Source organism: Scardinius erythrophthalmus (genome assembly GCF_964197995.2).
Source record: "Scardinius erythrophthalmus genome assembly, chromosome: 15".
NCBI lineage: Eukaryota > Metazoa > Chordata > Actinopteri > Cypriniformes > Leuciscidae > Scardinius > Scardinius erythrophthalmus.
Window position 1 is genome coordinate 30,614,074 of NC_138235.1, and position 15,391 is coordinate 30,629,464.

At 39.2% G+C, this 15,391-nt stretch overlaps 1 protein-coding gene across 1 annotated transcript in view; it reads right to left on the reverse strand.

Annotated features, from left to right (window-relative positions):
* The window catches only part of plxna2 (plexin A2), a 171,677-nt gene that overhangs the window by 39,975 nt on the left and 116,311 nt on the right, over positions 1-15,391 (reverse strand). The window contains exons 12-16 of the mRNA XM_081386404.1: positions 13,127-13,278; positions 8,051-8,168; positions 4,355-4,491; positions 3,153-3,320; positions 957-1,050 (exon numbers count right to left, since the gene is read on the reverse strand). Coding sequence (XP_081242530.1) covers positions 957-1,050; positions 3,153-3,320; positions 4,355-4,491; positions 8,051-8,168; positions 13,127-13,278 — 669 coding nt within the window. The remainder of the gene's footprint in view (positions 1-956; positions 1,051-3,152; positions 3,321-4,354; positions 4,492-8,050; positions 8,169-13,126; positions 13,279-15,391) is intronic.

Sequence of the window (15,391 nt, forward strand, 5' to 3'; positions counted from 1 at the left end):
TCATCACATTGCTCATAGACATGCAAATGGGCAAAGACCAACATTGTATATATATATTAAGTAAACAGAAAATGTACACACATAATTGTTGATCTATCATACAGTACTGTATACTTAAAAAAAAAAAAATCAAAGTATGATAATACAATAGAAGATATAAGACCCCACTGGCTATCCCATCCTCATGTCTGACCAGGCTGAAAAATCCTATTATGTTAATTAAACTTGGACCCCCTGCAGTATAGAGCAAATTGAATTTGTACCAACTCCTTAGCCCTTGGGTCTTATTATTTTTGGGATATCTTTATGCTGACCAAGCCGATGGGTTTGCAGTTTATCTTTCTTTGAAACCCATTAACCAATAAAACCCTTTTTAACAGGCCACTATCCACCAATACTGCATTGGATGGTTTTATGCAGGACTCTACAAATAATGGCCAACAAAACCCAATTCGACAAAGGTGGTATGAGCAGAGTAAAATGCTCAAATTAAATGCCTCATCCGCACCACTTTGCGCAGACTGAATAATTCAGCAGGGTACTTAGTCGAAATTACAGATACACAGCTTGAAAAAGAGGTCACGCAGAGGCTTGTGGGTAGGAGATATATGAGATTTCTGAAGCTGTGGCAGTGAGTCACGACGGATCTCGCCTCCGTGGGTCAACAGAAAAGACAGAAATTAGTCTAATGCATCACAAAAAAAGGCAGCGTGCAGATTGTGTGATCCTCTCTCCACTGAAAGTCACCGATAATTAACTCAAACCTGCAGACAAAGCATCCCACTTCCCAAGGTCACGCATCTACGATTCGGTTTCATCGTGTCGGCCCTAGTGAGATATCAGCTCACAAGAGAGAGCCATTCTCCCACAAGCTCCTGAGCTCAGGTAACTAAGGTCATTTTAAAAGTGAGGGTGGATAATTGACGAACGACGATAACGCAAACGAAGCTACTCACATTTACGGATTCCCGCCCGCCATACTTGATCCGAATCCTTGGCTCCTGTATGACATCCAAGTTCGTCCCGGTCACCACCAGAGGCGTGTGTCCGCTGAAAAACATACAAGAAGTTGTGATCGTGAATGGGGTGAAAACTTTGACGTTCCATTTGATTCAAAACTTGTTTCTTTGTAATGTGGTGCTTAGAAGATAATAAGCTTTGGAGAAGGTTCTGATTAAAGATGCTTTTAACTGGCTTCAGTAGATTTAATCAAACATACTAGACGTGTCTTTGAAAACACTAAAAGAACAGAAGCAGCGGTGATCCTGCTTAGCATTCTGGGGATGTCCACAGCTTGATAAAGCACAACAAAAGAACTGAGCATCTGGGAGTGGAATGGGTGAGGAGCTCTTGCTCTAGGTGTTTCTGTTGTTTACTCTTGAGCACTTTATTAGCCGGGAGCCGCTCGTACGCTGCTCTGTTCGCTGTGGGCGACGCCATGGCATGGGACACTCACCCACAGGAAAATCACATAAGAGATCCATTCAATATCTCAATTGTTTCTCCTATATAGCAATAGGATCAAATAAGAGAGACAGCAACAGTCAGAGATCTAAGTATGAGCTGAATTCTGTGGAACACAGGGGATATTTTGTACAAATATAAATCATACAATGGAAGTCATTGGGCTCCAATTTGGTTTGGTGCCCAACGTTCTTCAAAATATCTTCTGTGTAAATATCTATTGTGTACCACAGAAGAAGAAAAAGTCATACATGTTTAGAACGACATGAGGGTGAGTGAAGGAAGACATTTTTGGTTTACCTATCCCTTTAAGTCTCCTAAGCCATGAAAGCGCAACCTTTGAGCAATACAATGTTCCTGTTTGTAGGCATGATTCTAAATGCTTATGTATCTGTGAGTTGGGTCTTGTGAGAGAGAGGTATTTTTTTCTGCATTTCTAACTCCAGCTTGTAGTGAACCTGTATCTCAGCATCACTTATATAGCACATTTGTGCTACTGTATATAATCATGTGCAGCACTTTGGTATGAATATATTGAGGCTCTCAAAAATCACTTAAAGGGATAGTTCACCCAAAAAAATTAAATTCTGTCATATTTTGAGAAATGCCTCAGTGTTTATTTTGTCCATACAATGGAAGTTAGTGGGGTCATGTTTGGTTCCCAACATTATTCAAAATATATTATATGTTCTGCGGATGAAAGAAAGTCATACAGTAGGTTTCGAACGACACGGCGGTGAGTAAATGATGACAGAATATTCATATTTGGATTAACCATCACTTTAAGATATAGTCATAATAACCATGCACTTTGCCTGAACTAAATTATAGCATGTTGTAAAAGCAAATCTGAGCTTTTCACTCTCTCTTTCACTTTCTTTATATGTCTTGGAAAAGTATGTAAGGTACAGAGGAGTATGATATCACATTGAAAATCTGGGATCCAAAATATAATTTAATTCTTGAAATAAACAAAGTTTTAGAACTTTGAGCATTTTAAACACAAAGAAAAGTTATGATTTAAAATGAAAAATAAATATGTTAGATTTTGCATTATTTCTAGGTCATTAATCAAATAAGATCATATGACTGACTCCTGACAACCTGTGTGTTGCTGTCATTACAGCAAGACATTTTGAAACCTATGTACATTTTTGAGTTGAACTTTTCACTCAGTGTTATGCTAATAATATAGTTCCTATTTAATTGAAATTAGAAAATATCAACAGACTTTTGGACCCCACTGTATTATATGCTGTTATTTAAAGTTATAGTCAGACATAAGATGTACTCTGCAAAGACAGACAGTGCAAAGATTTCGGGACTTCAGCAGCAGCAGCATATTTTTAGATCTCAGATGTGACTTAAAGCTTTACTTTTATAAAACTATCTTCATGATCACCCTGTCATGGTGTAAATACTATGAAAAAGATGAAAAGATCTATCTGGATGCAAGTCAGCCATTTATTCATTTTCATAACAAAGCAACAAGGCCTTGAACAAAGCTGCAGAACTGCATTCAGTGAATCAGATCAATTTCTTTCAGGAATGTGTCTGACATCCATTCAAAGAGTCTTCGAATCATCAGCCTCAAAAAGTCAAAAGTGTTTGCAAACAGTGTTTGAAGGCCACACTGTCCGATCTGAATAATCCAATACTAAAACAATGCATCATATATGTACTGTTACCTGGCAATGCTCCATTCCGGTTCAACTCGTTGAACGGTGGGGTCGTCTATATACTCAAAAGTCAGGCTCCCTGGGACCTGGGCGCGATCCAAACTCACGCTGATCTGAACCGGCCCAACTCCCGTCAGAGAAGGGGCGGAGTAACACACAATCTCCGTCATAGATCTTCTGTGGGCAAAGAAAACACAAACCAATCAGATTCTGACAAGAGACTAAGAACAACACAAAGTTTTTACTTAATAACAGATGGCTAGACTTATTGTTCAGACACACTATATATGAGTGGCTAGTGGGCGGCTCTCTGCTCTTTTTCAATTGCAGTCTTTTGTTACAGCTCTCACTGAAAGTGCTACCTATGGAAAGTGAGCATTAGTCATTCTCTGCAGCGTATAAGAGAATGCTCTGTTTTTACTTATGGCACCCTCGCACACGCTCGTACGCGATCAGGAACGCGTCATGGGAACACAGAGGAAAATAGAAATCTGCAATTAGCCGCTATCGCATTAAAGTCGTCACTCTCATGCATCTTAAAGCACTACAATCAGCCTCATCTTTAAATTGAGATCCTGGAGTGAGAGGAAAAGGAGGAGATATAGGAAGAAGTCTGGCTGGGGGGTACGATATTTACATACAGAAGTATGCTAGCAAAATTAGAGCAACAGGAAGAGGAAAGGCAGATGAAAAAGAGGAAATCTAGAAGAACTTTAAGCATTTAATTGAAGGAAGTTTAAGCAGGAAGTCATCCGAAACGCTCTCTGATGGATGTAAAAAGTTTATAGAAAGTTAGGATCAGCAAATGTTCGGACTACTATATATACAGTTTTGAAACATTACTTTTTTAAAAATGTTTTTAAAAGAAGTCTCTTATGCTCACCAAGGCTGCATTTATTTGATCAAAAATACAGAAAGAAAACAGTAATATTATGAAATATTATTACAATTTAAAATAATAGTTTTCTATTTTAATATACTTTAAAATACAATGTATTTCTGTGATGCAAAGCAGAATTTCCATCAGTCATTACAGTCTTCAGTCACATGATCCTTCAGACATCATTCTATAAGTTAGTTAATTTTTTTAATCGATTGACAGCACTAATATATGTATATTATTTTATATAATACATGTATTACTATATAATACAATATAATGTTTTTATACTAGGCATAACAGGATACAAAAAATAAATAAAAAATCATACTCATAAAACTCGCAGGTCTGGTTCCCAAAAAGCACAGTGACGCTGCTGCCTGCTCCCAGGTTCTCCCCCAATATGGTCACTTTAGTTCCCCCAGACTCGGGACCTCGACTGGGGGACAAACCCGTGACTGATGGCATCTGCAGACAGAAAGAGAAGACAGGTAGGAAACAAGGAAACAACCTAGAGATAAAGTAGGCTTTACTTCAAGATAAAACTACATTGTAGAAGTGTTTACAGTTTGTTATTGATTTATTTGGGTAACTGCCACTGTTACACATCTTGCATGTACTTAATAACAGTAAATTATGCATAATTATAAGCAACTAACCATAAACCAAACCCTAATCCTTACTGTAATTATATAGTGAGTACTTTTTGTTATCACTCAGTACTTTAACATAAAGCACCTTAACATAAAGTGTAACCTTTAATTTTATTTACACATGCAAAAACATGGGTAAGATTTTTTTTATATGTTTGTGTCTCTTATGCTCACCATGTTTGCATGTATTTGATCAAAAATACAGTAAACACTGTAATAGTGTGAAATATTATTGCAACTTATTTCGAAGAAAAACTATAAATAAATACATAAAATGTACCGGCCATAAGTATTTTTTACCTGCCATGAAACTGGCAGTAATGAGCGCAAAATTTTAGATACCAGTGAAAATTCACAATTTTCCATTGCCAATTTTGATACCAAAGCTAAAACTACTAGCCTAATATAAATTTAAAACAGTATTGAAGACACTGCACACTTCACTGTATAAATTTAATATCCTTATTAATGAATCCTTATTAAAGTTACAAACTTAATTCAGTCAAAGCAGTGAGTGATTTTTTCTTCATCCTTTGTTGTTTGATTAACATTAAAACAAACAGCAGGAGGAATATTAGGCTGCTGTCACTTTAAGAGTGAATGCACAGATCTAATTTAGCTTACTGATACTGTACACATGTGTTTACTTTCCCAATGTTTACTAGGATAATCACATGTTTTTGACAATTTTGTGTGAATTTGTCCGCTCAAGTGCAAGAAGACGTGAAATATAGCTTAGTATAGTATTTTTGTGGTGTCTGACGCGGACTTTGGATGTGTGCGCACACAAAACTTTTCACACAGCGCGTGAGTAACGAAACAAGCTCCCTTTCAAGTCTTCTTGTCAAGGCTTAAACTTTAGTGAAGGTGAAGCGCTGACCCGTCAACTGTCCAGAGTGTCGTTCACGTTTGTTCACATTTGTTCACATTTGTTCACGTTCATGCATTGCTACAATTCATAAAAATGTTACTGGCCAACTTGAGTGACGTTTCATATAGTCGTCAATTCCGATTTTTACTCATCACATGCATGCATACATGCATAAATCGAAATGACACAGCCTAGTTTTCTGTATCAGCTGAACACAAGCATGTTTTGAATCTGAAACTGCCTAGATGTGGGTGGCAGTTCCACAAAAGAGAGCTACGTTTGTAAATAACAACTGTCCTTCATGAGTCTCATTCGCCTCATTCGCTGCTGAGCTCACAAATAAAGAGCGACCGCTACAAAGAAATGCCATTTCCAGTCTTGTCTGAGTGATGCGAGCTCATGAAAAGCATGTCTGAGGATAAATAAAAGGCTTTTAAAATGTTGTACATAAACTCTCTAGTTCCCAGTTCTCTTCCTTTATTGTGCACAGGGACTGAACATAGCAGATGGAGAATCACAGAAACAGACAGCTCAGTGTCTTAAGAAAGCACATGAAATGGCTGGTGGCCGACTTCACACGTGCACGGACTAAGAAATGAATTAACACCAATTTCGGTCTCGGCTCTCATTGTTCTACAACCGGTGGGCCGCTCAGGGACTCCGTGTTGTCCGACAACATTTGTCGGAGCGGTTGAGATAACACGTTGCTTTTATATTTGACTGCGATATGAAAGGCGTGCAAGAAAATCACACGCACACTCACACAAACAGGCATAAACACATACAGGAAGTGGCTGAAGCACATATTGTGTAATATAAACAGCTCCCCTAATTAGCAGAGGCCGTTAATTGTGGCGGTATGGATAATTGTTTGCCTTGGTGTGCGTGTGAATGCTGCCGTTGATTATCTATTAACCCCAGGCCGGCGGTTGGGTGTTTGAGACAGGTGCGCAGGAGTTCCCACAGGTGCTCCACTGCGACGAGACAACATCCCAACCATCCTTCCTTTGATTCGCTTAATGGCTTTTATTGTCTCCATGTTCAATGTGCGCTCCCCGTGGTGTTTCGTGTTCATAATCACTCAATATTTTAATAACCGAAAACAAGTTCTATGCCGACGAGAGCTGCGCTTCTTAACGGAGGAAGCAGGGCTGCTATTTTACCAAATAATAATGACACACACAGCAGCAATCTGTAAATTAGCTAGTTTTTACAGCATATCTCGAGTCTTTTGTGCTTGATGAGTGCATTAGTTCAATAAACACGCTTTTCTTTTAATGTCTTGGCAAATACATGTGTAAATGATGTTATGATCCACTAATCCACAACATCATTTCAGAATCTACTGAAGATGCACAAAAATACTACTTTAAAAAGGACCAAATAGCACAATAAGCCGATAAAAATGCCATGCAAGCCATAAAAAGGTTAATTTATTGACCTTGTGGCTTTTAATGACTCTAAATTTGCATGGAGAGACAGTTCCAACACATTAATCGAGTGATTTCCTAGATAACTGCCTGGACAGATATATATATATATAAATATAACATGCAAATATACCAACGCATTTTCATCCTAGGGCGTCATATACTGACGCTTTTGACATTTCGTCTACATCGAACGCACATGGCACCCTTTAGCGTCAATATGACACGCACAGAGCTTTGTTCGGTTATGGGTAGGTTTAGGTCTGGGGCAGGGTTAGGGTTAGACCGCTAGGAGGCGCCTTCTGGCCCACATCTATCTGCGTCTCATAATGACGCTAAAGGGTGCCATGTGCGTTCGATGTAGACGAAATGTGAAACGCGTCAGTATATGACGCCTTGGGATGAGAACGGGCTGAATATACTGCTTTTGTGCCAAAAACGTAGCAAACTAATAGACTTTTAGGACATGTTCTATTATAGTACCATGGTATTCTTCAAAAGAGTTTTGAAGCTGGTGGTTGCGAGAGGGTGCATACAATTTAAGAACTTAAAAAACAAAGTAATTATGTGTAGTGCAATACTGTTTAACACATTTACTGAGTATTTGGCAATATTACAACTTCATTTTTTATTCTGCTTAAAAAAAGTAGAACTATGAGATTTATTGCAATTAAATCTATTGCAATGCTTTGTGAGGAGCAAAATAAATGTTGTAAGATCAGAAACCAGCATATTCACTTCAAATGGAGGACTAATGAGAGATATAGATTTTTGTAAGGCCTCATGAATATGTGCAGAAGAAAGTCTTTGTTCCAAAAGCGTAGCTATTTGAACAGCTGAAGTACAGAATGTTGAGCTCTGAGTCACTTCCTCTGATTTGACATTTTCGCTGGATCGCTTCTGAGAACAAAGCAACCTCAGCAAGGTTCACCTGTCCAGAGGCATAAAATCATGTGACCCGTGAGTTCTCTTCAATGGACCAACTAAAGCTCAGTTTAATGAAACCAAAACAAAGGCCGGGTTCACCACTACCTCACTGCATTATTTAGATGTAGCAGAGCTCAAGGTCTTACCACAAAGGAATAGAGCTGAGAAGAGCGGGTCTGGAGCTCCGGCTTACACTCCCCTACGCACAGATGGACTGGGCCGGGCTTACTGTCCGCAGGAGCTTCATCCATCTCACATACAATCCTGAGAAAGAACAAATATACAACGTTACATTACATTTTAATCTTGACTTGAATGAAAGCCACCTAAATGGATGGATATCACATATCACCCCCTCATAGCTTCTGTGCAAACGAATCCAGGTCCATCCAGTCCTATATGATTACAAAGCTTTAATGCTTTTGGACTTCATCCAGACTAAGGAACCAAAGCATTGGAAGTCATCTCCAGTCCTGCTGAGTGATCAGTATGCGACTCTCTCTCTCTCCCTCTCTCTCCATTGATTTCCTCTTGATCGCAATGTAATTTTTGCTTTGATTGCTTTAGCGCACACATTCCATTAGCCGAATTGACAAGACCGCTCTACGGGAGTGCCAATGCCAAGAACACACAACGCTTTTGTAGCATTAAAACCATAAGTTCCTGTAGGTTCTGCACTGCATTTGGATGTTTCTGCAACTATTGGCACTTTTGGTAGCCTGGTTAAAACCAGACCATTCTCAGTAGTAACTGAGTTATGGTCTGGCAAAGCTTCATTAACCCTCTATTGCATAGCGTTGCCATATGGCAACAATTACTTTATCTTAATTTTTTTTTAAAGCTGTGATATAAAATCTATGTTTTTACAGTTAGTTGTGAAAAGGGGGCTTTAACTTTTAAGAAAATACAATTTATGAGGTCACATGACCAGGATATCCTGTTTGCCAGTCCTTTTTGCTCATGGACATTGACATGCAAACATCACTGTCTGGGGCTCCTGAAGACAGCCTTTTATTCAGAATTTTGGAAAAAATTTTCATCAAATAAAAAAATTAAATCAGTATCTGGGGTAAGTAAACTTTAATTTTTTAACATTAAATTCAGTTTTGATTTTATAAGTTTTTTGTAATATGCTAAAATACATTTGTTGCCATATGGCAACTATATGCAACTATGGAAACGTCCTGGTGCATTCAACCTAATGGAGTCCCATTGACTTACATAGCATGAAACTACTCTGAGACTATGTTTACAACTTTTGCTTATATTTTAAAGGTAAAAACATTAGACCTCCACAAGCTGTTGTGGTGGGGAAAAATAAAAGAGGGCCCCAAAGCTTTGTCCCGCCAGATCCTGTCCGCAGAGACCGCACAGACCACTGGCCCTTGCATGCATCTGAGAAGGGCAGATGCAAAATGCCAGGATGCAAGGGCATTGTAAGAAGCAAGTGCTCCAAGTGTTTAGTTTTCCTCTGCTTCACTGACTTTCACAAGTCATGAAGAGAATTAAATGAAATGAAACAGCAAAAAAAATGACTAAATGAAATGAAACGAATGAATAGTGTATTTCAGTGAGACAGGTTCCAGGTTCCTGGTTATTATTACCAGACATTTCAGATAACTGTTGAAATTATATAATGTTTTTACTGTATAAATGTTTGTTTAAACATTTCACTAAGTATGAGATGGATTTGTTGAGTCTTGTTTTAAATAAAATTAGTTTTTTTAATTTTTTTTTTTGATTTTATGGTACTTTCCACGATTGCATATTGTTGCCATATGGCAACAATTTACCAACGACCCCCCTTTAAACTTTTTTTTAGATTTTTTTTACATATATCTGTTATTTAGCTCATGTTAAGTAATAAAAACATGCAAAACATTTTTTACAATGTCTAATTAATAATGCGTGCAATAGAGGGTTAATAACTCATTTCCAAAGGGGCGTCACCAACGGACGTCGCTCAAATGCCTCTGGGCGCAATTGGATAGACCTAAAACCAGTCAGAGCGATCGTCATCGTGTAAAGCCATATGCTGCGTCCCAATTTGCCTAAGTTACACTACGCCATAAAAGTATGCACTCTTTTTGTGAAGAAAATGTATTTACTTTACTTATGTATTTACTTAGCAAAAAAGTAGGCAAGCTTTGGGACATACTACTTCGTCATCTTTATCGGACGGCTCTGTCAGGTGCATCCTGTCACGTAAACTGCCCTGTCAATCATCTTGTCATAATTAAAATCCTCTATTAAATCTAATTTAATTTCCTACCGTTTTGGAGAGAAATGTAGTAGCACGCTCATCTGTGGGTCTTTCATGGAGACTGTCCTCATGCTTTGCAATTTGAACATAATAATGCATTTAAAAGTTAAACGGATGTCTCTCAAATGCCTCTGGACGGATAGACCTAAAACCAATCCGAGCGATCGTCATTGTGTAAAGCCCACCCCAACGTTTCTGATTGGTGCCGCGATTTCGACGGATTAGAAATGGGCTTGAATGGGCTCTTTGCCAGACTACTTGCAGAGCAAATCTAAATTTGCTGGAAGTTGTCTGGGTTTTCCCAGGCTACACTTTTGGGAAATAAACTCTTAAAACACACTTTTCACAGTGAATTATTTAATTTATCCACTAACATAGTTGTCCACTAATAGCACAAGAATTCTCACATCTTTGAACTTTTTTCTTCCGAAAGTGTCACAGTTCTACCACATCTTAAATTAAATATTGTGTTTAATGGCACTCTGTGTTAGAAATGATGGTCCCGGAGAGAACATTTTAAACTTTCTTAGGATAAAATGGCAGACTTGCAACTGTAAGACTAATTACATAGCTAGAATTTTATGTATATTAATAAACACACAATTAAATATTATTTTCACATGTTTTGCATAATTGGACAAAACTACAGCTTGGAAATGCCAAATATAAATTAAGAAGACATGTTTTAATAAAAAAGATCAACCCCTGACATATAGAAGTGCCTGAAGTTGAAGAAACACCTATATACGGCCTCCACATTGCAAGCCAGTGACGCACAGCACAAATCAATACAGCGTTATCATGCACTCTGATCAGGGAGCAGGTCGATGTTGCTACATCATACGTGCTGATCAGGTATCAGCTTTACGGACGGGTGGCTGGATCAAATGACAAAATAAAAACACACAGCCCATTGACTGGCCCTCAAATGAAGTAAATATGAAACCGACATGAGAATTCAAATCTGAGTTGAAAGTGCAAGGGCGCTGCAATCGATGTTTGGTTGATATCTAGTGTTCGCATCATTAGGGATGACTGTGGGAATGCATGCGGCGCAGACTGCGTGATTGTGGGTGTGATGTGGCGTCCTGCGGTGAGTCTGACAGGCTCGGCAGACAGCGTTCACAGCTGTTCACAGCACACATTATGTCCTCTCAATCACAACGAGCGGAGGACTTGCACTTCTAAGGCAATTAAAGTTTGGAAGCAAGTTTGGGTGCTCAATCATTGCTTATGCGTGGAGCAAGTTTAGCTGTTGAGCTTCGGAAATTAGCTGATACATGCTGTAACTAAACCATATTGTGGACGAAAAAGCACCTTTGATAGCTATTCAAAAGTAGCCAATACACGTACGCATGAGATAAAGCCATTATAGTCATTTGAGGCTCAGATGATATCCTGATCTCCCTACTATTTCCTATCCTCTTTCAATATCAAATGGCAAAAGATCTTAATGTTTACAACTTTAGTACAAAAAATGACCAGAGAGAACGGTTGAATCAGATACGCGGCTTCTCGTTTCCGTCTGCGGGTTTGATTGGGTCCAGTGGCGCATTCTCCATTTCCTCATGACACCCCTTCGCCGCGCCATACAAATGAATCCACTCCCACTCGGCTCGGCTTCGTCCCGCTCGGATTAAACTGCTGTCAGAAGAGAGAAGGGCTGACAAATCTCCCTCCTACAGCCGGCAGCACGCCGTGCATTTCAATTACCACACGTTCCCCTCTCGCTCTGCCCGTCCTCGCCTCAGCGGCAGAGAGAGGCGCTGTGGACACACACTCCACCTGAGCGCAGGCACTGTGCGCTATTTATATCCCCTTACAACATGATGGCATACATGTTTGAAAGCCAAACGTTCAGAATTCCTGTCTACACCAAGGTCAGGGTGAGTTTTAATGCAACGTCGAATTGCATATTGTAAGCCGCTCATCCCAAATAAGGGGAGGGGCAACGTTAGTAGCACACACAATGTTTTCCTCATGTTGTGCTGGGGAAGAGATAAACACCTGTGTTGCATTGGCAAACAGGGATCAGATCTATAAAGGTATGATGTTTTTTCAGGCTGCCGTGCCGGGACATGGGCTGGATATTGTTACATGACGCGGGCAAATAGATTAGGATGGATAATTTGAAGTGTTGTGGTTTTTACGAACTAAGTTTGGGAGCCGCCGTTGATTTCCAGAAACGATGTATCCCACATCTGGTAGCGGGTAAGGAAGCCAGCAGTGATGCTAGTGGGTAGATATTACACATTTCACCATTTAACCCAATGGTAAAAAAAAAAAAAAAAAAAGCTGAGTACAGACATTTTCTGCATGTCCTAGCAAAAACTACTTCTACAAATCATCACATTTTAGCACTTCTAGCCCATTCCCCCCAGGAGGTATGATATTAGTGATAAAATCCTGGCTTAAGGATATTTACAGATAGGGTTAATGACAATCACAAGGGAAAACAACACAAACAGATGCTGAAGAACGGGACCTACTCCAGGCAGAGACCAAGCCAGGTCTGTTTGGACTCTAGTTACGGCTTGTTTCTGCTTCACACGAAAATATAAATGTTTCAGATAGAAATGTTTTCCTGTTGTTGTTAAAATGTTTCTGTCAGATAAGACAAACTCAATAGAGCATAAAAGAAACGGTCGTGACCGTTGCCATGCCTTTCATACTTAGCCCTGATTGGTCGCTTAATGCTTGTGACATCAAAGCCATGTTCACTGGATCCTGTGTGTGTGTTTAATGGACTCATCCCGCTGTGCTTTAAAGTAAACTGGATGAAAACCCAAGGAGTTTTTCCCCCTCACGAAACAGCTTCTCGGTATGTGTAATGTAGGACATTATCTTTTCCAACTCCTGCTATTTTGAGAAAGATTAAAGATAAGCTAAAGCAGTTTTTCCCATTCTAATCTTTCACAGCATGAATTCATTGGAGTTTTACAGCTCCACAGTCACTCACTGTTCAGCGATGATGTAGCCGTTCTCCTGCGGGGTGCATTGGACTCCTGCTACTTGCACGTTGTTGACCATGTCTGCGAAGGACAGGCCCAGGTTCACACCACGGATGGTCACTCTGGTGCCCCCTTCTGGTGGTCCTGCCACTGGGGTTACCTGAAATAAGAGAGGTAGTAATTGATTCATTCAGTGAATCAGTAAATCTTTTCTTTTTTTTTTTTTTGGTAAAAACTTTATTTATTTATAAATATATTATACACTACCATTCAAAAATGTAGGATCTGTAAGATTTTTTAATGTTTTTGAAAATGCTCAGCAAGCCTGCATTTATTGGATCAAAAGTACAGTAAAAACAGTAATATGGTGAAATATTACAATTTAAAATAACTGTTTTCTATTTATTGTATTTTAAAGTGTAATTTATTTCTGTGATGACAAAGCTGAATTACACCACTCTTCAGTGTCACATGATCCTTCAGGAATCATTCTAATTAGCTTATTTTGGTACACACAAAAAACTTTATTTTTATTATGAATGTTAAAAACAGTTTAAAAGAACAGAAATTGAAATCCTTTGTAACATTATAGATGTATTTACTGTCATTTTTATCAATTTAATGTGTTTATTTAAAATTTTTGGGTGAACTATTTAACTTATGTTAAAAATTTTACATTTGAAAAGTCTGACGACAGAAACATTGTCACATATATAAATATATATATATATATATAAATAACACAGAGACATAATACGTTAATATGGAACCAGCCTAAACTAGTTAAAGGTCTCCAAATGAACCTTTTAAAAGGATTCCTTTTAATGATAATTGGTTCCTTTCATTGTGTTTCACTTTAATAGCACCGAATTAAATATCAGTAAAACTTCATTGTGGCAAATTCCTAACCTATTAATGTTGCATAGTACATTAAAAATTTCCAGTCAAGACTGCAGCAGATCTGCATGCTGTTGCCACAGGCAATAAATCTAACACAAGGCCATTTTAGCCCTCGGAGCAGCCCACCCTCTCATAAAATACAATATGGCCACTCAGCGTGACCTTGGCTCTGGGTGCCAAAAAGCCTTCTGTGCAGTTAAAGCCCAAGAGAAGCTCAGTCCTGGACCCTCTCCAGATCCAAATATCACTGAGAGAGAGAGGGAGAGGGCGACAGACAGACCAGAAAGCCACACGCACAGTATAGCCACTACATACACAATCAATAAACCATTTGTGTGCAGTCATGTGGAAGTAAAACTAACATGATCAAAGTAAGAGCATCTTCTAAGTGTGCCTGTTTACTGATCTGAGACCAGTGCAGTGCGGGAAGTGGACTAGATCCAGCAGTCGCTCTATGGGAGCAGTTTAGCTGGGAGTTTAGTGGACATTAATTGGTTAGGATGTAAATAAGTGTGTCACTAGTGAGCCTAAAGTCCGTGACACACCAAGCCGACGTTCGGCCGTCGGGCAGTTTTTGTGCGTCGGCCGACTAAGTTTTCTCAGTGTGTTCCGCACCGTCGGCTAAAATTGGTCCTCGTCTGCTTTTTTCCGGTCAATTCGACATTTTGAATCGGCGTCTGGCCGTCGGTGAAAGAGGGAACTCTGACTGGCTGTTCAGCTTAGTGAACGAGTGTGTCTAATGTTACGTCATCTTACCCGAGTGTTCCTTGGTGAATATTTCAATATTAACATGAGTGGAATACAGAAAGTGTTCAGCAGGATTGATATTCAAAACGGTAAGCACGCACTGCTTTGTTTATGGTTTGTGTATCTGCAGCCTCCAGGGTCGGTTTCCCTTTTTGAATGACGAATATAGATGAAAATATCTGCAGAAATAGACAGTTGTCTCATTTACACGCAGGCGCAGAACGCGCATTCTAGCTGACAGTCGCCTGTAGTTCTCTCGGTGTGTTTAAGTGCAGCTTTTCCCCCCGACGCAGGCGACGTGAGGCGACAACACAGTCGGCTTTCATCAGCGCTAGTTCTTTGCCGTCGGTTTGGTGTGTCCCGGGCTTTAGGGTGGAAGTATATGAATCTTTTATTGTTTCTTAGGAACACAGGACTGGAACAGACGGAAACATCCGTATACAAGGGCGGAATAAAAGAAAGAATGGAATGCTAAATATATTCATATCGGTCCGAGTCAGCATCAGACTGACTATCTAAGACAAAGTAACAACAGAAAACTGTCTAAACTGTTGAAATAATGCATGAAATAGCATAACACATACTTTAAAAAAAAGTCATTTGTACAGTATTTATACACTGTAAAA